Source organism: Pagrus major, chromosome 6 (genome assembly GCF_040436345.1).
Source record: "Pagrus major chromosome 6, Pma_NU_1.0".
Taxonomy (NCBI): Eukaryota; Metazoa; Chordata; class Actinopteri; order Spariformes; family Sparidae; genus Pagrus; species Pagrus major.
The window spans coordinates 8,074,664-8,099,471 of NC_133220.1; the positions used below are offsets into that span (position 1 = coordinate 8,074,664).

The following is a 24,808-nucleotide window of genomic DNA, read 5'->3' on the forward strand; positions in this document are numbered from 1 at the left end:
AAAAATCTCAACTTTTCTACAAAGTCTGAATTTATTTTCAGCTGCTCCACTTGAGTGTGTTGAACTCGAATGTCTTCATAACTCGGTGACATCTGACTTTGGCGGCCGTCACATCTGGAGGTTTTGTTCATCTGACCAGTGTTTGTCACAGTTTGACTCTCAGTACAGGCTGCAAGCCTTTGGCCTCGGTTCTGTGAGATCATGTGCTCAATGCAACTGAAGTGGCTTTTCATTTCAAAGTTCACCAGAAAAAAACATGCAGGAGAGGCCCATGAGAGCGGTGTGTGTGTGCGTGTGTGTGTGTGTGTGTGTGTGTGCGTGTGTGTGTGTGTGTGTGTGTGTGTGTGTGTGTGTGTATGTGTGTGTGGCTGTCCATACAGCAAAGGTTCATGGTCTGCATGTGACTTGGAATGTGTCATACTGTTGTGTTCTGCTTTCAGCAGCATGGGGGAAACTTGTTCCTATGTCTAATCAAGACAATGCCACATCTTCTTAAGAAAACGATGCAGCTCAGGTGGTAGAACAGGCTATCAATACATTGCAGGTTTGGTGGTTGGATTCCCACTTTCTTCTACCTTTTTTATGTGTTAAACTGTTCTTGAGCCCCACGTTGCTCTTGATGTGAAAGAAGTTGCTTCTTTGGCCATGAAAATTTATTTCTGTGGTCGTAGAAAAAAGCTGAAGTTGAATTACTGAAAATGAGTTGAGGTGACAGTTGAGGTAAAAGTGCTGGAAGAAGCGGAAAAGTAATTTAAAGTACAAACAGTGAAAGAACAAAAATCTGGTAATTAGGGATGTACCAATACATTTTTCTCTACATGGATGTGATTTAAATACCCAAAGTCAGGGCAATGAGCCAATACCAGTGCTTTGTTTTCAGAATGTCATGCTTTTTTGGGCTTGGGGAAATTGTATTGATATAATTTAAAAGGTTTGTGATGATATTACAACATATCAACCTCATTATGACGGACACTTCTCCTGTAGGATTGCTAGTAAAACTTGACAAATGGCACTGATGTGCTGTGATAATCTGTGATCAGAGCGGATCCTGCTTCTTCTCCTCTCAGTGTCCACACATAAAAGGCTTCTCTAAGCATAATTATGTTCTTGTACTCTTCACTGAACAACATCACATTTGCAAATTTTTTTCTCAGACCAAATCCGATCAGCTTAACAACAACATAGCTCCTGTTTTTTAACTCCAGTTTCTAAAGGTTGTTCAAAAAATGTACCGTTAGTTGAACAGTTCTCCAACATTAATCTTTGTTCACCATGTAATGGAAAGGGCACAAATCTGCTGTGAGAAAAACTTCAAAGCTATATGACGACATTACTTTCATTTTACTTTTTCTTGTATTGTATAGTGACCCGTCACATCAAATTCATTTTTACCCATTTCTGGCACTTAAAATGTATACTGCTGCATCCTCTGTTACCTGCAGAACTTTGGTTGAGACGTGTACAGTCTTTATGTTGTACTTGCTATAGATCTACATACTGAACACTGAGAGAGAAACGTTTCTTCCGCTACCTCCTCACATCACATTCCTCCCTTGAATAAAAGCCTGTCGCACTCAGCTGCTCCCTGATTGGACTGTTAGATACACCCCTCCCACCCACTGACATGAATAGCAGCTTGTGTTTCCGACTCCACTCTCTATCGGCCTGAACAGTTATTTCTCATTCAAACCAGAAATGTTTGGTGTCACATTGTCCAACTGGTTTTCAGACCAACAAACAGCAGACTGTGAAGCTTTTTTTCCGTTCTGCTCCCAGTCACAAGATGCTCCACCAAACAGTCATCTGAGACTGAATAATGTGCCGTGTCACTGCTGAGGACTGGAAGAGGCTGATGGGTGTTTGGGTATTTCACAAAGTAAGATATTCATTAAAAAGGTGACAGCAGGACCACCTATAGCATGCCAGTGGTTCCCAGGCATGGGGAAGCCTGAATAGATGCTTTGTTAATGGGTTGCACTGGTGACCCAGAAGTTTAAGGCACTGACCATGAATGGAAATGTCCAAAATGTTCCCACCGGCTGATACATTCTTTTTTACAAGAGGCACACTATGTGTGGAGTGCTTTGTTAAGTTACTGAACATTTTTTACTGCTGCGTCTTCACATTAAAACCATATAGCTGGCGAAACACAAGTGGACTTTTATGATGAAATAGGCTAGTCACAGTAAATGCAAGATGTTCACTGAGTTCAGCACATACCACTTATGTTCATCAAAATGGCGTCAACAGACCAAAGCTACGGCCATTTTCGACGTTTGTTGACAGCAGATCAGTTCGAAATATATCAGCAGTTAGTTTGATACGGTCTATGGGAGTAATGGAGCAAGGAGCAACCTCAGTTAGCAGTTGACGAAGAGCTGCACGTACAACTTCTTAGTGAGGCATCCAACTCATTTTCTCTCATTAACATTATCAGGTTCCCTATTTGCATTGTGGTTGAATCCAAATTATTGCCAAATAGGCGCTGTTCCTTTTGCTTTTCACTTTGCCAACAAATCCTCCACCATTATCTTGTTGATCACCTCTCCTTACTCTCGTTGCGTAGAGAGATCTGACTCCCGCTACACTGCTGCGACTCTGCTGCTGCTGTATGGTGCAGAGGCCTTCAGTTTATAATTGTAGCATCCGCTGTCCTACTAAGTATTGATATTAAAAAAAACATGAAATGACGGTGGAGGCAGTGAGCAAGTAATTTAATCAGTGTTTTCCCAAACACTGTTAAACACTGGTGGCACCAACTACTGGGTCCAGCCCGGGACCTTTATTGCGTGTCGTTCCCATCTCTTTGTCCCCTTCTTCCTGTCATCTCTATTGCCAACTTTATACTATACTTGGCTTTTGTTTTTCTGAACATTGCGACATGTTGCTCTGATTGATACACCGTGAGCGTACGTTTTGATCGATTAGACAGATGGTGAGCGGTCTCACATCTTGATCAAGTTAGTTACAAGATTACTTTCTTGCTATGTGATATACTTTACCTCTTGTAATAGCTAACCAGCTGCCTGCAGATATCAGGCTGATATGAAAGAAGCACAAACAGCAGGAGCAGATGAATCGGTATGCTGACTTTTATGCTCTACCTTCGCTGAAATTGTTCATTGAACGAGATGTCCGTGCTGTTCCTAATTGAAGCATCTGGTACTGACGGTCCATAGCCGTTTGTGTTAACCTGTATCTTTGAATATGCAAAACAATGACATCCTTTCAGGTGGTGCAGATCTTTTACATACTTGCCCAGCTCTTGCACAGAATATAATCTTTCAGTATGTTTAAGTCTTCCTGTATTTGTCAGGAAAAATGTGATTTTTGGACATCTGTGCACAAACCTCAGAAGATTACAGCAGTGGTTTTGCTTTTCATTTTCCTAAAGAAAAATGGTTGTTACTGTTGTTGCGTTTGCTGTAGTCGTCTGTGTTCTACTTGACTAATCATCATCAAGTAGGGCTGAGGGAGACGAGGATGAGTCCCGTCGATGAAGAGGTTACAGAGGTGTGTTTGCTGTCTGAATCTCTCAGATTGACTCCTGAACTGTGTGGACATTAAACTAAAAGATGTTTCTGTCTGCTCTGTGGGGCTGTAGCAAAATCAATCAATGCGACAGGTGGATTCTCCATCTCTCTTCCAGGAGTCTCCTGAGACAGAGCTGGATGGACCAGTGTACAGATGAATAATGGTCATCATAATAACTCCAGTACTGGGATGTAGACCTGACCTCTTCAGCTCATGGCCAGATTGATTTTTTTTTACTGGTCCTTTCATTTATTCCTGTGATTGACAGGGAAAATGTTGCTTTGTATATATTTCTCAAAGGCTATACTATATGTCCAAGTTTCCTCTGACCCTGTGTTTGGGTCTTGTTTTCTCAGTTGCCCGACAGTCTGTACCATCATTGTCAGCCCAACAGTAAATAACCAGCTGCTGCCTGACGGCTAGTTAACAAAACAGTCACCTGAATATCATCAAAATATACTGTTGCTTAAGTGGACATAAGAGATCCCTGTGATGAAGGTGAAGGCTCACAGGAGTACTGTAGGGTTGGTTTCACAAGAATAGACTTGTCTCAAATTCACATCAGATGTTAGACCAGATGTAAGCCGTCTATGAAAGCTCTACTGAAGTGTTTATCCATTCAATCCACAGTGACTCCAACCTCCCAAATAACACCAGAAATTTACTGGATGAAAATACTCTTGGAGTTGGCTCCACGAGGAGTTACGGGAAGCGTACTACAATGTTTTTATTGATTGATTGGTTGATTTTATTTCCCTGTCCACTGTAGCGCTGTTTGTCCGCAGTAATACCAGAAAGCACACGGTGAGACTGAAGGCCTTGATCCGTCTTTGCAGCTGGTAAGACAGCAAGAGATTTGTGAGATTTGAACAGCTACCTGTAGAGATTGTACTGAACTGTATCAAACATTACACTTAGATCTAACACACAGTCCGACTTAAGATAGACCAAGTAAGTTGTTCTTTAGCAGAACTCATTTTGGATCAGTAAACTCTTCATAGTTGAAAAAACCCTCAGAAACATGGCCATGTTTTTGAGGGTCAGTCAGCATTGAAAAAGGTTACACATAATTTAACACAGCAGTTTCAACCTCTCTGTTGTGTCCTATGTAGGATGTTGACCATCTTCTCTGATACACATTTAGGCAATGCTGCTTTTCAGCCGACATATTTCTTTATATAATTTAGATGGCACCTTAAAATGAAATGTGTTTCCTGCAGAATATTGGTCAGTTTTTCCTTACACGTTTCCACCTGACTGTGACTGACTGGGCCGGTTGTCATGACCTTTCCCAACTTGTTAAACCCTGAAGGTTTTTCCTTTTTCCTGACATTGCAATGTCATTCATTCACCCACTCATTAAATAAGTGGCCTTTCCCATGTGATGTAACACCTCTGCTCACCTCTTTCCCCTGAAAAAAGTTTAATTATTTATTTTAATATTACCAGAGTTCATCTCTGGCAAGGCACCATGCCTCCACTTTAATACGATGAGGGAAACCCTGTCCATGTGTAGCTGCTTTAAAAGGTTGGTAACATTGCCTTGTTTGTTTGGTCTTGGGTTAACCCCTCTATAGGAGAGGGTAACACAACAACTGGTCTTAAGTTTAAAAAATTCTGATGACGCTGTTCATACTCAGAAAAGTGAAAACGGGTGACACACGCTCACAGACACTCACCAACAACATCTGACAGACAGACACACAGCAGTGAGGACATCATGCGGTCTTAAGCAGCTGTTTGTTTATTAGCAGTAGACTGCTGATGAAACATTTGTGACAATAATGTTCAGTGAAGAAGAGAGTTCATTGTGCTGCAGTAACATGTCTAACCTGCAGAATGCTGGCTGTAGTTGGCGGGGATGATGACTCTAGGCAGAGTGCAGACTCTTATGGCTTTGTTTCTGTGTGCATGCGGTAGGCTGCATAATAAATGACAGATTATAATGGAGGGACTGAGAGTTAGGGTGATGGCAGGTTGTGGAACATAAAACAAAGCAAAAGAGGAAGGAAAGGAACTGATTGCCGACATAAAAGCTCGACATTTCCCTCTAGATAAGCAGCAGAAACATAGTGGCTTTAAATCTAGGCCGCTGTAGCCGTCGACTGCTGATTTAGAGCAGGAAGCTGCTGACTGCTGACTGCTCCCAGTGCTCCTTGTACAGTGGGCCTGGGGCTTTTGGTATTTGAATGTGTTTAGGGAATGCGGTAAGGCTAATACAGGGTTGCTCTTTAAAGATTCAAACAGTTGAGATAAGCTGCTTACTACAGCTGTTTCTGAATCACTACAGCTGCATCATTGTCAAGACCAGTACTGCATGTTTACATGTAAATCAGCTCAATGAGTCAGACAGGAGCTAACTTATATATTCATTCATTCATTCATTTTTTCAGCTACTCTTTGTCTTTGTTTGGACTTAAGCTGCTTCTATTTTGTGCAGAATAGAATAGAATAACTTTTTTGTCCAGCCAGATCAGGAAAATAGTCCTCACAATACAAACAAGCAAACAAGATCCTCACTGTAGTTTAATTTCACCATTTCAATGTCAAACCAAAACAGTTGTTACCCAGACTTTTATTTTTTCATGGCTCACAGGGGAGCCATACAGCATGACGCATTGTTAAACACCCACAGCTACGGTTGGACGATGTCTGCCGAATTGGCATATGACAATGTCCACAGTGAAACATTGCGATGAACGATGACATCGTTGATTACGAATTTTAGGCAGCGTGTTCCCTCAGTGTTGTCTTAAGGCAGAAGTAGCGTATTGGCTCACCACTGTGGCCGCTGCTGTTTTCCACCGTTGCTCTGACATGAATCTCCAACTGTCTCACCCTGCAGAATCATGCAGGGTCATGCATCTCCTGTTATCACCATCGTACATCCCTGTGCCAGGTTTAAAAACGTCCTCGTCTCTGCACCACATGTCCGTAAATTAGCTCTTTTCAGCCTCATATGCAACATTGTTAGCCCACTAGCCAAAGTAGCTAAGCTAAGAAAACTGTATAAAAACAGCATGACTGAGCAAAACAGCGGCCCGCGGGAAAAGAAACACTGCTGCCACAAATTTAACCGAGTGTCTTGGGTTTGCCTAAATGAGCTGGTTTAATAAGAAAATAATAAACAGGACATGGAGACATAATGTTAGTGCACTGAGCAGCAACATACTTCTTTTCATTTCCTCTCCCCACATATCACAAACAACACCAACTCTTGCCCTACGGCAAAACTTAATTGTGCTCTCTGGTGGGGAGCCTTTTGAATCACGATGTTACGATGGTCAGGGATTAGTAGTTGATGGCTATCAGCCATCAGCAATGGGCGATGGCATAGTTCATCGGCCCAACATTACCCACAGCTATGTACTGAAAATCCTAACTGAAGTCTTACGTACTAGCTTTTTCTAGGGGGATGTTTTGAGTGATTCACTGTGAGTTAACCTGAATCATTTCCAACATAAGCAGTGTGATAGCAAATGGAGCTTTCCCTGTGGCACCTGATACCTGTAATGTTGCAAAGTCAGGGTGTGGCATTTTACAGACTGGTCACCTGACATGTTGACACGAGGAAACACTGTTGTCTGACGCTTAGAGGCATAGTGTGAAGTTGACCTTTTGTAATGAACAAGCATGTACACACTTTGTCCTGCACTTCTCAGACCCTCTCATGACACTGATCCTGACTCTCTGATATCAAAAACATGTTGAATGATGTCACCAGGAAATGGCAGGGCCTGTTGTTTGACTTGTAGGATGTGTTGTCTTTTGTTATCATGTCAGGATGTTTGCAGCCCTCTGCTGTCATATTTTTAGCTTTGTCTTCTTCATTTACCTCATGAGGAACATGCTTCTGTGTCCCACTCGGTGTGCCCTGCTTATCAACGAGCTGCAGACAGTCACTGTTATCTAACGTGTTAGAAACGCTTTCCATGCAACACACACAGCACTTATAGCACTTCTGTAAATCTACTTTGAGATGTTTTTAACGGGCAAACCGTTTATGTCTCAATGATTGTGATGTGTGGTCATTTCAGGCAATTTTTTTCAGTCTATATTTATGTCCTATGTCATGTAAAGTTCCAGTTCAGAGTCCACTTAAAGGAATGCTCACAATGCCCCAAAGTGTTTTGTTTTGCCCATTTTATGCGACATTTTTTCAACTCTGAACGATGATCCTGGAAGTCGTTAAGCTCCCAAACCGAAATGATGTGCATCACAATGGTCAAATATCCAAATCCTTTGTGTGCAATTGGATCAGGCCATTCCTCAGACTCAGAATCCTTTAAGGCAAGTTTTGCCACTCTTCCTGGGCAGTTATTTTGGGCTAACAAGACCAGGACCCTATCTAAATGAATAGCGGAAAAAGCCATAACTTCACTTTAGGACATAAAATGGTCACTGGGAATAATAAAATTCATATATAGAATCACCAGTCAAATCTGTAAAAAAAATAATTGAAAATTTAATTGACTTTGCCCCAAAATAAGGTTTAAAAGTGTGCTTTTATGGCTCTTGTAATGTCTCTATCCTACTCTACCGGACAGCGTCCTAAAAATGCATGTCTGTTTGTTTGCCGACTTTTTAAAACATAAATGTCTACAGTAATGTTAGCTCATTGAGGCAGAGGAGGCTCTACGAAAGAACACAACATGGTGAGACTGGATTTCTCCTGGCAACAAAACATGGGTGGATAGTTAACTGTGAGAGCTAGTATGTCTAGTTAGCTAACCATAGCAGTTCACAAAGCTGAAAATTATACAGTGTTTTTGCACTTCATTGTCATTATTCTCTGTCACTGTCCCTGCAATCACTTGAGTCAAGCTTCCCTCTTTCTCTGCTGCTTATATTATTTCAGCTGCAGCTCTGTGGAAAAGGATAAAAACAATCAGTATTTCCTGAACAAGTCTGTCCCACAACCTGTCAAACTGGCTTGACACTGGAGATCCTTGGAATTTTCAATCAATATTCGGTCTGATTAATGAGGCAGGTTCATTTCATTTCCGACAGCAAATATGTCTCCTCCTGTGCCTTTAGGATAGACTATGAGGGTTGGGTTGTCATTTGAATGTCTTGTCACATGTAAGAATTTGTTTAAACTTCTTCTTTTTTTTTTTAAAGTGGCAGAAATACTGAACAGATGGATCACAGACTGTAATCGGTCTGTGAGAGATCACATAAACAGGAAACACATGCTTGAATTTGGCCTTTGTGTTTGCTTCAATTGATGTGAATATTCATAGAATAGCAGTGTGGTGAGACAGTACCTTTGTCCTTACTGATAGTGCTGGGCTAATCTGACTAGCTGGTTTAGCTGACAAACAGCACAGCTCTGTCCTCATTTGTTCGTTTCATTTCCTCTTTGAGCTTTTTGCTGACAGTAAATGGAAAAAATAGATGAGTCAATGGAAAATCAGACTCAGACCAAGATTTTTAATAAGAATTGATGGTCTGTGTAGACCTTCTTGTCCTGTCTGTCAGAACAGCAGCTGTGTTCGATTGAAGCAAGGGTTCTCGGTTTGAGGCTCCACCTGTTAGTATGCAGCCTAGACGAAGTCAGCTGACTCCGACCCCAGCTGCAGGTACTTTCACCTGGGCTGTATCAAAGCCGCGACGCCCCGCCCTCACAGCCCTGCAGAGCTCGTTAGCTGTCGGAGCTAATTGGGAGGGTCTCCACTGCACAGATGCTGACGCACTTCAAAGGAGTTCCCCTTCAAAGAGCTCATAGGTCAGAGTGGGAATAGGAGGAGGAACATGAATATATGTATGAATTCATGTTAAATAGTTTGACTCTGAGGATTCCCTTATAGAACAGAGTGAAGGCACGGATTAACCTGGAGAGACGAGGCCTTACACAACCACAATCCTCTGTGTTAAACACTAACTACTACTTTTAATCATTTTTAGTTGAGGTAAGGAAATTCCTCAGCTCCAACTTGAGTCTTCATCACATACTACATTACCCAAATTACAGCATGTGAATACTGACCATCTCAAAGTCACAGTGAAATGGCAGTTAAACATCACATGAAAGCAGATGCTATATCAGCGTTAAACAGAATATGTGGGCGTGTATATCGTTCAAACCCTTCAATTTGATTGGACGCTCAAAACTGGCTGTGCCTTATCAAATACACCGTGCTACCAAGTGGTAGAGAGATACAGAGCTGTAGAGGGCAGTTGGCCTCCACACACACCTCTATCACTCCGTTTTAACAGCAAAGTTTGCACAATATTGGAAAAAAAACTGCGACTGCGATATTTTTGTTTTCTGCAATATATTTATTTTGCGATATGAAAAAATACAGGAGTGCTCACCTGATAGCTTTTATAGCTCTATTTGGAAATAATTACTCATTTTAGAGTGATCGGGGTGATTTTGTAGAGGAGTGCATTTTATGCAACAACCAAAACAGGCCCTGCTCTGTTTGATAAATTGACGAACAATGATTAATGCATGTTCACTGTGCATGCAGAACCAGCATGCCACTGGCGAGCAACAAACTCCCATGCACCCAAGAACCCAGTCGGACAAATCATCTTCTATTGAAATGTTGTAGCATGACATGTTTGAGTTAATTTGCCAGACATGACAATGGACGTCATCTGATGTGACTATATGCCCACACTGCAAGGTTGATGCTGAATCAATGTATTATACAACCCCAACGGATGTCTAGACACCATATCTGACGCCAACTATGATATAACTCTGTTAGCTGTGATGGATGGAGTTGAACCTAAATGTATTAAATGTCTAAACAGGGCTGTCCACATACATTTGGCCACATTTGTGCATCAGTGACTTTTAGTCTCCACATCATGTTGCTCAGTCTGTCTGTCTTCAAAGGGCAGTACCGTCATTCCAGCAGTGTTTACTGCTAAACATGACCAAAAAAAACACACACTCACCATTAACATGCAGATTGAATACACATTGTCTATCAGTGAACATGTGGAGGACTTCATCTCAAGTCCAGCACACTCATCATTTTACCAGCCTACACAGAAAAATATCATTACCTTTCAAAAACACTAGATGGGTTCCAGTGATTAGATGCAATGTTCCCAGGCATCATAAAGTTGAGGTGTTTGTTGCTGCAAAGCTGCGTTTACAGTAAATAGGGTCCTCTGGTGGTGAAGTCAGACCAGAAAACACCTGAGACCTGCTGATTCTGCAACTCATCAGTCCCAGCCCAGGGCTGAACGATTTGGGGGATAGCGAGGAGCACGGCACTTCTGATTGGCGAGCATGATTGTCACACTAGGCATGAATTTGTAAAATCATCGACACACGTGTTTAAACGTGGGTCAGACACATGCATCCTGCAGCAACATTAATCACAGCCTCTGCGATTTGCTAATCGTGTTGTTTCAAATCGAGATTTCAATTTAAAATTGATGAATCATTCAGCCCTATCACAGCCATTGAAAGCAAACACTCAAACTACAGACTCTTGGTACTTGTTGGTGGCACTTCATTGATACATTTTCTCCTTGCATTGTTACAATGTTGTATGCTAAAAATCAGACTGAATGACAATTTATTTTCTCTTCAGTCCAACATGTTGTTCATGTCTGCTGTTTTCTGTTTGGGAGAGAGTTTTTTTTCTTTACAGATTGCTTTCAGCTGTATCAGATGTGTGAACTTGCTGCTGATGCAAATTAAAGCTTTTTTGATGCTGCTGTTTCACATTGAAAGCTTCCCACTGGCAAACCTGCAGGAAGCTTTATTATGTAGATTAGTGGTGTAACACTGCACAGAAGTAGTAAATAGAACAGTTTGGTTAAACTCTTGGTTAGGAGTCACAATATGTTGCGCTTCACAAAATTAATGCATGGACAAGTTTCTTTTCAATTATTTTAAAGAGACAGTAGTCCAAGTGTCAAAGACGGACAAAAAACCCTTGCTTATGGAGCATTTAGGCAACTTTTTATATTACTATTTTCTTTTTTTTAATTTTCTTTTTTTTTTTAGGAATATTTCCAACATTTTCTATATCACACTGTGCAAACACTGAACAAACGAACTTTCCAAAAAAGCAATAGGTCACAGTAAGCTGTAAAACTGAAAAGCATCTCTTATTCAATGAAAAAGAAATAGAAAATAATTTACTGATAAAAAATTTAACTCGGACAAATATTTCAATTGGTCAAACCTTTGCAATATTTAACTCCTTGTCTTGTCCAAACGTGTTCCCAAATAATTGACTTAAGGGTCTCCAGAAATTCATTTGCACTCACCATAGTGTGACTGACTCACATGCTTCTGCATTGCGTGCATCAGTCTACATACAGTGTAATTTGTGTTCAGCTGCGTGTACTGGACCGTGACCCCTGTACCGTGACTGTTGACGAACCTTTACAGCCATAGTGAAGGTGTTATAGGAAATGCAAAGTGTTTGTCACCAAGTTAGCAGAGCTTAATTCTTATTCTTCAGTACTAGCAGATATAATCTACCCCATATGGACATATTCTGCACTACCTGGTCAGTGGGCCAGGCCATTCACAGCTTGTCTCAGAGCGACTACTCCCTCTACTATAGAGAAACCCTAAGGGACAGTATTGTTTCATGAAAAGCACAAACATTAAAGGGATAGTGCTCTAAATCTCTCAGCTCTGCTGTGTGTTTTGATTTTTGCAGCCTGTTTTCCTTCATCTGCTGCAACAATGGAGGCTTTTATCTGACTGCACTTCATTCACATTCACACCTGGGGACCGACCAGTATCACCAGGGTCTGTTGTGTCCGTCCCCACACACACACACACACACACAGGCTGCTGCAGGTCTGTTTCAGGGTATTTGGGTTATGATCAGTGTGGATCAGGACTCAGTGATGAACAGGCTGAGCTTCAGGCAGTAAACAGGATTATTGAATCTCTGGACGCTCTCCAGATGTTGCTGCTTTGTCTGGTTCAGATCTGTCTTCTCCCTGGTGCCTTCTCCCGTGAAGGACATGTCCTCTGTGTTGCAGTCTCCTGCGTCCTTCTGAATTTAGAGTTTATTAGCAGTGTCTCTTCCTCCACTCCGTTGCCTCTTTGCCTTCACCCTGTCCACTCACCTTGTCGAGGGGAATCATGTTCAACAGGCACTCAAATGCAGACGGTATTCTACAGCAATTGTCTGTGTAGGTGGATGTGTTCACACATTCGTCAGCGTGTTCAGACAGTGTGGTCCTGAAGTTTGGGCGGCATGTCGACAGTTTATGCAAATCTGCACAGATGGGCATTACTACATTTACCCAACAAAAGTCAATACATTAACATGCGTTTAATATCAGATGATCCCAGATTTTAACCTGTTGAGAAGCAGTAGCTAAGAGTTTAAATAAAAAAAAAAAATATCTGCATCGAGTATTGGTCGGGCTCTAAAAACTTTGGGTAATAACAGGCACAAGAAGCTATAGGATTTTAGCCAGGGAAGGACTCACAACAGAGCAGCTTTGTCTTCCACACACACACACACACACACACACACACACACACACACACACACACACACACACACACACACACAGAGAGAGAGAGCAGTACAATAGACTGGGGGCCTCAGGTTGTCTTAACTGTCCAGTCATCCAGCCTGTTCATCAGGAATCCCAGGAATGATATCTCACATGAAGCCAAAGAGTGTGAGTGTGTGAGTGTGTGAGTGTGTGTGTGTGTGTGTGTGTGTGTGTGTGTGTGTGTGTGTGTGGCCATGACGTGAAAGCTCACTGAACAGATCAGATTCTGTTTCTACAGGTTTATCACTCCTCACCGTCTCCGCCGTCCTGTCACACATTGGTATGTGAGCACCAGTTAGTATTTGCAACCTCATTGTATGTTTGAAGATAACCGTTGGAGAGTCTTTACATGAAGCTGTGTATGACCTTCATCACAGTAACACATTACAGTCAGTACCCCAGTGAGAATATTGATCACTAAGACACCAGTTGAACCTTGAAGAAACGCTGACAGCGTTCAGTCAGTCTGAGTCTAATACTGTTCATGTTTTCAACCAATCAGGAAGCAGTGAAGAGCTGCTGCCAATGATGGATTTATCATTGAGATGAGTTCAAGCCTCTTCTGTGTGTGAGATTGGTATCCAACAAGTAAAGTTGAACTTGAAAGGCCGGAACATTTAGAAAAATAATAATCAAACTCTGTCCACCCCCACCCATTTTTAATTTCCGTAACATAGCCAAAATCCCTCCTGTTACATCCGATGCAGATGGTAAACGCCTTGTACAGTACATGCTATCATAACATCCAGAATTAATTACTGCAATGCCCTTTTTTTCTGACCAACCCATGACAGCAAGAAGAGGTCTTCATTTGGTTTGAAATGTCCCGACGAAGTCTGAAAAAGTTTGATCAGATTTGACCTGTCCTGATGTCTATTTTGGCTCTGTAGGTTTCATAAATCTTTAGAGGGTAGAGCCTTTGCTCACCAAACTCCACTGCAAATTTTGGAGGCTAAGATTTTAAAATGTAAGATAAAAATCCATCTTTTTTCTCTTTGCCATGGTTGCTCCTAGTCTTGCTGGTTGGGTAAACATTAAACCAGTTTAAGATTATCCTCTGAAATGGTCCTTATTGTACCTTACTATCTGAGTGCACCATTTACACAAACTGGCCTGAAACAAGCAGCATTGCGTGTTTGTGTTGAAATGTCCTGGAGATAATTCCTGGATCGACTTGGGTTTCCTGTGTGTGAGTGTGTGTGTGTGTGTGTGTGTGTGTGTGTGTGTGAGTGTGAGTGAATGAGTCCAGACCTCTGCCTTGTCTCTGCAGTGTGGGGATTTCCTTTTTCCACTCTGGTCACATGACTGCAGATATGGGTGTGGTCTCCTGCATTCTTGGCCTCTCTCTTTTTCTCACTCGCTCTCTTGTTACCCTGTCTGGCATGCTGCGGCACTCTCTCTCTCTCTCTCTCTCTCTCTTTCTTTCTCTCTCTCACACACACACACATACATCTCTGTCTAGACCAAACACACACCGGCTCAGTGTCGCTGACTGCTTGACGTGCCCTGCATGTAAAAATGTATGTGTGAAGCCACTGTGACATGATTCAGTTGGATTGTGTGTGCGTTTGTGTGTGTGTGTGTGTGTGATCTGTTGCTGGGTACAACAAGAAAAGTTCCTCTCTGTGTGGAGGGTGTGGCCAGCAGCAACTTTGCATGGTGTGTGTGTGTGTGTGTGTGTGTGTGTGTAGGGCGGTGGGCGGTGCAGGCTGCTGGTTTAGTATGCAGAGCAGGTGTGTCTGCAGAGGCAGAGAGCAGAGAGGAGGAAGTGGAAGGAGGACAGCAGCAGCTGAACAGAGGGACGGTCTGATTGAATATAATGAAGAACCACAAACCTTTTTCATGAACTGAAACTGATCCTCTGAGTGTTTGTATGGTAGAGCGAGAAGAGATTCTGCAGTTCTCGGTCAGGTCAATTTTTTTGTTTCTTTACATTTATGCAGTCTTGAAACGGAAACATGTCAGTGAGGGAATTTTGGTATAAAATATAATAGTGAGAGTCCACAGAGAGTCAGATGTTCTCAAGTTAGCGAATAGGCTGCCTGGCAGGCGCCTTTGAATGTTAACCCTCCAGAGACCAACATAAGAAACTGTGATGATCTCCAATGTCCAGCCAGTTTGAGAGAGAGGGTGGGACTGATCGCTCAGTCAGGGAACGTTGTTCGTTTGTATCCTTGCTTTATAACTGCATGGTGAAATGATCCAAGCAGCAGAGGAGGAGGGACACTCATTTGCTGTCATGAGTGTAAAGACAGTGGTGGAGATAAGTAGCAGTGAAGCTGTACAGTGTACAACTTTGTGGAACACTGTTATTAGCATGCTGGTCATTCTGGCTAATGTAGTTTATATTTTCTATCCTCAGCTGCTTATAGCGGTACCACACAGACAAATTAAGGTCTGAAAACAGCTTGAGTTTAGGGGATGTTGAGTTTCAACTACTGGATTATTAATAACAGCTGATTGATGCTGTCTTCATGACAATTAAAATCAGAATTTTGGACCATGTAACAGAAGCAAAAAGATCTTTTTAAAAACATTTTGAGGCGTTTCGAGCATGTAAAAAGTTTAACTCCATCTGCTATGTTAATGTACACCTGATTTCATAATGATAACAACATGGTGGATGTGATGTTAGTCGGCATGACTCATTCTGCTTCTTGGTTTTGTTTAGTTTAACCAAACGTTAATTGACAAGTGCCAAAACACACATCATGTCCTCACTGAGATTGATTATTTTTGGAAGACTGTTTAAATGGGAAAAGGTGTGTGTACATTTTATGTTGCCAGGTGTTTTTGTAAAGGTTTCTATCAACACTGAAACACCAAAACGATAGAAGTGAATCTCTTCTTCTTCCTCAAATTCTTCTGCCACCAGCCTCGGCTCCGCAGTGGGATTTTGTGCAATACCAACATATTTATATTAGAATATGGAAGGGAAATCCAGTGACAATGAACATTTATGACTTAAGTCAGAAACGCAAGACTTTTTCCATCTCTAGATGATATGAACCCAGCGTGAGGCGCGATGCTTATGGGCAAAATGTTAAATGTTCAAACAACACAAATGATCTCCCATAATGCAGCACAAATTAAAAATCCTGCATAGAAAGAAAAGCATTAAAGCACATCTAGAGAGAGAATCCACAGATAGATCCAGACACACAAGGTCCAGGATTACAGACGGTCCCCCCTGCTGGTTCACCCACACACACACACACATTAATCAGTTTGTTCTGCTTGGCCTTTTTAATAATTTTTTACACACACACACACACACACACACACACACACACACACACACACACACACACACACACACACACACACACACACACACACACACACACTCAAGCTGAGTGGCTGGAAACATGGTTGCTGTAGCTTAATTCCATCTGGAGTCAATAGCAAACAGATAAGATGGACAAAGAACAGACACACTGTCTCTCTCACACACAAGCGTGCAGGCACACACACAAGCAACCACACACACACACACACACACACACACACACACACACAGACTGAAACTCCCTATATATAGGGACAGCTGAATTCCTGACATCACTTCCTGACACTTCTGTTACTCAGTACAATCTCTCATTGAGGCTTTCTTTCTGTGGCATCTGTAGAAAAGTGAAACTTGTGGTCATCATGTAGCACAGGCCTAATTCAGTCTGCAGTGTTGTTCCACTAATAAACCACAGAGTTGGTACCTCTTCCTCAGTTCTTAACTAGCTAGTGTCAAACTAGTGTTTTACTAAACCAGTTTTCAAAATGAACATTTAAGAAATACGGACATAAGTAATGTTTAAATCGGCTGCTAAAAAACACCTTCAGCACTGTCTAATTGGCATCTAAACTAAGTTATTTGGACATATAGTCTAAAGTTTTTGCCATAATGTTTTGCAATTTGAGGTTATTTGTGGTATTTTGGTGAAATTTAACATTCTTTCCATCAGCATCTTTACATTTCTGCATGATTCAAAACAGTATTGGGATCAAGTATCTGGCTCTTATCCAAACTCTTTCAGTCTAAACCAGCCATGTATTAGATCTGTTTTAGTATTAGTTCAGTCAGTTGGTTGAGTCAACAGTGCCGCCCTGTCAGTTGGTAGGTGTAAATATTTAATGATCAATTTCCTCCTTGTAAGAAGCAGTTTGTGTGGTTCAACTGGGTTTGATTTAGTGATGTGTAAATCTCCACTTCGTAAACGTCAGCCGACATGTGTTGACACATTCAGCACCACGATGGTCCAATTAGACCTGCAGTTTGTCAGCAGCATGGAGACAGCAGCTTGTGTGTAGTTGTGACCTGTGCTGTCTGACTGACCTGTCTCTGCTTCACCTCAACTTTCTGCAGTTTTCCAGCTCATTCAGAAGATAAAGAACATTTGTTTTCTGACAAGGGAAAGTGCTGAGCTGTTGAGCCCTGATGAGCTTGTTAAATGTGTATTTTTGTTGGGGTTATATAATGTATTATATTATGATTATTGATGAGGAATGTGTTGACAGCAGCTGTATCAGAAATGTCCTCATCTGTGTGACAGTTACACAGCTTAACACCAACACCATCAATCTTCGTTCTGCCCCCACAACCCTGACTGGGTCTGGTGTTTTCTCCTGCAGCGAACAGCAGACCTCTGAATCACTGAGCATGATTTCAGAGTCCAGGTGTTTGGACCTGGTCGACTCTGACAGGAACAGAGTTGGAAACTGATAATGGTCAAAAATAAAACTATGAAAAAAGGAAGTAGATGAAGATCAGCTGTCAGAATTCACCTGTATCCAACGTTCGTCTGTCTGTGCGTATCATCTCGTGCCTTTACAACTCATTTTCTCTCAAACAAGCATCATCAATTTCTCTCTCCCCTAAATAGATGCCTAATGCTATGTGTCGAGCAAAGTGCTAAGTAACACTGTGGCAGAGGGAGCAGAGTATGTGTGTGTGATCAGTGTGTTTGTGCACATATTAATCAAACACATGCTCGTTAAAGCACACAGTAACAGCCACATGCGCACTCAGTCGCATCACAGACAAGAAAAGGTGAGTGTGTGTGTGTGTGTGTGTGCGTGTGTGTATTTTCTGTGCGTCAGCAGGTGTGTCATTAAGGTCTAAAGATAGGAATGCTCACCTTTGGACTGCGGTGGGTGCGTCCGTGTAATTAACAAAGAATAAAGGAGTGAGTTTGTGAAACTCCACCTACAATCTGTCAGTCGTGTAGCACATTATTTCTTAAGTCTCCTAACTCTTCTTTTACTCTCCCCACAGCTCATAGTCGGGATTTATCAAGTTTTCTTGCCACATTTATAAGATAATCCTTCATTGATCTCCCAGAAGTGAAAGTCTTGTGTTACAGCAGCAGCAAGTATAGAAAACAAAAGGGATTAAAAAGAGAACTTACTGTTGCCGAAAATATAAGGTTAAATATTATTATCACGATTATCACAAAACCTTCCTTAAACACTACTATTAGTACTTAAATATAGCAAATTTACTTAACACCATGGTCACCTCAGAATGAATGAAACCTAACCAACTGAACTTTTTTGAACTCTGCAATTGAAATAATATCAAAGAAAGAAAGAAATTAAAGAAAGTTGGTTGTTTCAAGTTTTAGATAGTTGACTGGAAATTTCTTTAAATGTCATTTAAAATCTGATTCTGTTCATTCTTTTCTGTGTTAATAACCATTAAAGAACCAGAAACTCATAATCAGAGTTTATGATTCAACCCACCAGTCTATAAGACTTCCTGGAGCACAAGAACTTTGTATTTTGTGTTTCCTGTAGGTAGTAATGGTTAAAAGGCACAATGTTGGAACATAATTCCAGTAGACCGCTGCACAGTTATATTGGCAGCACTTACTCTTCTACACCACAGTCTCCACATTACAACTAACAAGAACAACAACCAGAGTTAAAGCTGACTCATCAGGAATCATGTAATGTCACGTCTTGTTATGTCAGTCATGTAAAATGCATGCCCTCTCAATGTTACAACTCAGCACCCAAAAACTAGCTGCGCACACCGACAGTATTAGTATAGCAAGTCATGTTAGACTTATCTAGAGCTGGTGAGACCAGGAGCCATGTTTGCTGGTCCTGCAGTGACCACTTTGTCTTTTTGACTGGTAAAAAAAACACTCTGTTGTGGCTAATCAGACTAAAACTGCTTATGAAGGTAGGAGCTCTGTGAGGTGTTTGCGGTGCCCCTATGAAAATCATGGTAATGACAGTAACATGATTTGCGGTGTTGTTTTTTAGCTACCGTTACACACTACAGGACTCTGCTGCTCAGCAGCTAACAGCCGATTTCAACACAAATTTGTTGTTCATTGTAGCATTAAGTGGAAAGAATATTGCATTCTTGTAGTTTGTAGTCAACCTGAGTTTACATTGTGACATTTGGAAGACTGGGTTTGTTTCCGTTTATGACTGTTTTATAAAGTTTGGGGGAAAAAATGAGGAGCGAAAATAATTTTAGTCAAACAAAGAAAAACAAGTGACAGTTTAAAGAGGAACTGGGGAGCCATTATTTTACTTGATATGTCTTGAGACAAAATGGCCATTCTTGATAACACTAACCAGTTCTGCTGCTTTAATCCTATTCATTTGTGTAGAATTATGTTCCAATTTGGTCTGTTACAGTATAATGAAATACTTGCACATTTCCTCCTCTTAGTGCCTGTATAATTAAGTAATCTCATCATCTGTAATTAACAGATTCGATCATAATGACATCACCAACTATTTGTGTAATAATGAACAACAAACATTCAGGTGGAGGTTGATTTTATTTCTCTGATGTCTTGTTGTATAATAATGACTCGACTTCTGGTCAATGAACGGTCAGATAATTGCTGAACACAGACAGGACATTTGTCCTGGTTTAATCAAGAGAATACACACATACACGCAATGATAGGGCACTCTGCATAGCCCGATAAGAGGAAAACTAGAAAAAGAAAATCTCTGAGACAAATAACCAAGGAGGGTAGAGGTTAACAGCAGATTCGATTGATGTAATGGTTGGCCGCTATTATTGTCCAATATTGGCCGATACGAAAACATTTTGCTTTTACAGAACATAACACAGAAAAACATGCTTGGTGTAAATTTCCAGCCAGGTGTACTTTTTCAGTGCACTCATGTCATTTTCATTTCATTTTTTTCCATTTTCCACCTTTTAGATATCAACAGGAAACACAAGTAAAGAAAGAACAACACAATAACTCTACTGTTGTGTTCTTGTGGTGTCTGTCTCAATCAAAACTGCACTGGAAACACAAACAGGAATGTGCTAAAGCAAAGTTTAGTACAAGAGTTTATGTCTTGTTTACAGAGTTTGTTTAATGAATAGTTGATGAGTTCTCACTTGACTTCCTTATTTTGTTCCGGGGGTTTAGTTCCTGAAGGACCTAAGAGAGCCCTCTTTAAAGACACCACAGAGGCTCTGAGGCACAAGCCGGTATAGCAGAATAAACCAACAAAACACATCACAGTCCCAGGGATCCCGGATCCCGGATCCCGAGATCATAGTCCCGGATGTTTTGGAGCCCTAGGTAAAGTCTCATTCTGATTTGGCCACTCAGAAATGCACTTGTTTTTATTTTTAAACACAGTTTTTATACAACTATATGTTTGCCTGCACTGTTTCACACAGTAAATATCTGTATATGCATGAATAATAACTGACCATCAACGTTCCAGTGAAATATTATATGTTAATATGTTGTTAGAACACACTGAGCCTTAATGCCATCAAAATGGACTCTGAACAACAAAAAATACAAATGGATTTCTGTTGTGGATGGTAATTGTCTGAGCATTGACGGTACGATTTTCCTCAGGTATGAAAGCAGGAAGTATAGAGTTTTGAAGTGGGCAGAGCGACTTTAAGGCCCATTAATTTTAACCACACACAACGTTAGGTGACTGACAGTTGGAGCTCTTAAAGGCTTTAATGGACATAAAATCATTCCTGGTTGAAACATCAGCACAAAAGATGAGCAACTGTGTAAGAGATGAGTAGGCCCGATAGAAGCCTGTGGGTGTAAAAACTGAAGGAGAGAAGTCAGCTTAGTCTCCAAGGTGCATTTTGGCTCATGATATGAGAACATAAATCTGCTTACATTTCGAATATTATTATATTGTGACATGGCATAAGTGTTGTCTTTTCCTTATTTTAAAGGCTGGATTACAGTAAAGCGATGTAATTACCTGAACTTACCTGTTCGACTTGTTCTAATACTCGCACATACACTTCATTATATCCACATTACTGATGATCATCACTGTGTTAATCATTTGTGAAAGTACTAATGGTTATTATGGGCGAAATATCGTTATCTAGGTGTTTGGTCAAAAATATTTTGTGATATTTAATTTTGTCCATGGCGCACAGCCCTGCTATGTGTGAATGATAAAAATTCAGCCATGTTAAATATTCAGTGTATGAAAGGGAGGCTCGCCGTCACTTTGAGAACCACTGACCTTGGCGATTGCCTGTGTCACCGATACCACAAACCACCACTCAGTAGAACCCTGACCCCAGCACTCACAGCAGTACTTCTCTAATTGTGTGTGTGTGTGTGTGTGTGTGTGTGTGTGTGTGTGTGTGTGTGTGTGTGTGTGTGTGTGTGTGTGTGTGTGTGTGTGTGTGTGTGTGTGTGTGTGTGTGTGTGTGTGTGTGTGTGTGTGTGTGTGTGTGTGTGTGTGTGTGTGTGTGTGTGTGTGTGTGTGTGTCCATGACAGAGCACTAAACAGTGAAAAATGGAGGACAGCCTTTGATGTGCACTTACATAATCTGTGTTGATGGGTTGGAATGCCACACTTAGGCCACACAATCTCACACTCACACAAATACACATGCACACACATACGCACACTCTCCAGCTCTCTCTCTCTCACACGCACACACACACTCACACACTGACCCAGTGGAGTTTTCCCTTTCATTGGTGTATCATCCTCTGCTTGGTGTTGATTGGCTCTTGGGCTGCAGTGTATTCAGTCCTGAACGCTGGTTGTTCATCCGCAGTACAAAGGAATCTAGCTTCCTTGTTACTGTACTAATTTATTTTCACAATAGCTTTTGTCTTGATCATGGTTCGTCTTTTTTCCTGATTTGTAATCATTCAATCATCAATTCTATTCGTTTGTCAATATTGCTACTGTCGTTTGCTTCCAGTAATGAATTCAAAGGCCAACTCCTGTCTCAACCTGTATTGGAAGTCTGTTAAGCTCACTGTATATCTGTGAGAGCAGAAGAATGAGGATTTGTAATTTCACTTAATAATGAAAAACCTGCCCGACAGTTCAACATCCCTTCTACAAATTATAATCACTGGTGCTGCTAGTTTTGTCTCTTTTTTTACACCTCTGATCTGAGTGTTAATGAGTGTTGGATCAAGGTTTATTAACTTGAATTAAGCAGATTGAAATTGATGTACTGATCTCTGGTCATGCACTCTAGTTTGATGTGGTAAATGATGAAATATAACTTATCTGTAAATTAGAGTTTAAACAAATTTCTACTCAAAACAGAATTGTACTTTTCTTTCTACATCTGGCTCATAAACTCTCACAGACGGTTCGGGGAGTGCAGATATTTACCCACCAATTATGTGTCTCGGAGGAGCAGCACAAAACCGATAATCAGTTTATGTCATAATGACCTCGGTGATTCAGCGGACTGCTTTAATAATCTGAGATGAGAAACTCTCATCTAATTGGCCCAATTAGTCTCTGTGCTGTTAATTAGTAAAAATCAAACAGTCTGTCTGCTGCTGATGATGTTAAACTGCTGTGTGCTCCGACTGTTTCCTGCCTGGTTCTGGTTTATAAAAATCAATTTTCCTGTTTCTGTTTCCTCTGCAGCCACAAGAACATGTTTATTCCCCGGTTTCCATGGTAACCCGAGATGAGCATGTACGTCCGGGTCAGGAGTTAACCTCAGCACTCATCTCCTCCGCTTGCCTCCTGTGAGAACTACACTATCCACAATTCCTGTGAACGGACTACCCACTCTGGCGTTTAGATCAGTTTAACAAAGACACTCAGAGGAACAACAACTACAACAACAACAACAACAACACTGCTGTGAAGAGGACCAACATGGCCAACAACACGGCGGACCACCCTCCGGGGAATTCGGTTGCAGAGGGCAACCATGATGGTGACTTTGGGGTGACCGTGGAGGATCTGAGGACCCTGATGGAGCTGCGGAGTGGCGAAGCCGTCAACAAGATACAAGACACATACGGAGATGTGCAGGGCATCTGCCGCCGCCTGAAAACATCACCTATAGAAGGTAAGACATGTCCAACACAACAAACCAGACTGAATCAACAGGTTTATTTCCTGGTTTAAAAACAGTCAAAATTGAGTATTTTTGCAGAAAAAACACTTTTGATATGTTCGTAAAACTTGAGGCCCTTAATCTACAATCAAAGCTCAGTCGAACAATCATCACCCACTTAGCAGACAGTGAAAATGAGGTCATGGTTATTACCCCATACATAATACTGTTGTCTAATTACTTAATATTATTCCCCAAATTATATTCTCAAAGAATCAAACACAGTCATATAATTGGGTTGGTAGCAGATGTTTTGTGCCCGTGCTCAGGGTCTGCACACCAGGGGTTGGTAATCACTGTTTTGAATGATACTTTGAAAATTCAAGCAATCGATTTTAATATTGATTAAACAGTCAGGGAGCTGCTAATGTATATCTCATTCAGTCAAATCATTGGCAAGGTTGATTTACCGACCAGGCAAAGCTGGGAACTGCCCCGGGGCCCCCAGACTCACAGGGGCCCCCAAGAGCCCCAGGTTCATTGGCTCAATAATTTAAATTTGTTTGGCAATTTGCACCACTAATGAATCACCAAATTCAACCTGTCTTGCCTTGTTTAACATATCATTAACATAAGATAATGGCATGGTAGGCCATTTTGAGAATTGATTGGTAAAAAGTGTAGAGGGCAAGTGTTGGGCGATGGAGAAGCATCTCAGAGCAGCTCAGTGAAAACCTTACTGAAGGAATCACCTCACTAATAAATAAACTAATTGGACATTCAGAGTAGATTGGGAAATTTCTGATTTGGGTACAGAAATAACACAGAAACACATACACATATCAGGAGGCGTGTGGGCCATTAAACAGTGACTATTCATACAAACACAACACAAAATGTCTGGTAAAAGATACGTGCGCGCACACACACACACACTCACACTACACACACCTTATTCGGTGGCGATAGACGATCAGTTTGGATTTCAGTCGGAGCTTCGTGTGAGTCCAGAAAATGGCCGACATGCTGCTGTTTGTTGTTTCTCTCTCCCCCTCTCATCTTTTGATCTGTGTGTGTGTGTGTGTGTGTGTGTGTGTGTGTGTGTGTGTGTGTGTGTGTGTGTGTGTGTGTGTGTGTGTGTGTGTGTGTGTGTGTGTGTGTGTGTGTGTGTGTGTGTGTGTGTGTGTGTGTGTGTGTGTGTGTGTGTGTGTTTGCAGCCATCGGCCCATTCCAGGATTGAAATTAGTTCCAGCCCGTTCCCCTAATGGCTCCATAGATCATTGCTCTGTTCCATTTAGTAATCAGAGGACAGCTGTAGTCGCGTCCTCCACGCAAGAAATTACTCACTTTAATGAAGAAACTGTAATTATATTTTCACTGCAGAGAGGAAGGGAGGGAGGGGAAACAATGAGGGAAACCCGAATGTAAGATTGAGGGCAAACATACGCAGTGATTGACTGTTACAGT

The 24,808-nt window shown here is 41.4% G+C and overlaps 1 protein-coding gene across 3 annotated transcripts in view; it reads left to right on the forward strand.

The window, feature by feature from the left end:
* The window catches only part of LOC140998444 (plasma membrane calcium-transporting ATPase 1-like), an 84,347-nt gene that overhangs the window by 11,882 nt on the left and 47,657 nt on the right, over positions 1-24,808 (forward strand). For 2 of the 3 annotated variants that reach the window (XM_073468739.1, XM_073468738.1), the window contains exon 2: positions 22,921-23,353. In XM_073468739.1, coding sequence (XP_073324840.1) covers positions 23,158-23,353 — 196 coding nt within the window. In that variant the 5' untranslated portion in view covers positions 22,921-23,157. Of the gene's footprint in view, positions 1-20,476; positions 20,604-22,920; positions 23,354-24,808 lie in introns of those variants that run through there. The other variant, XM_073468740.1, reaches the window with a different exon arrangement.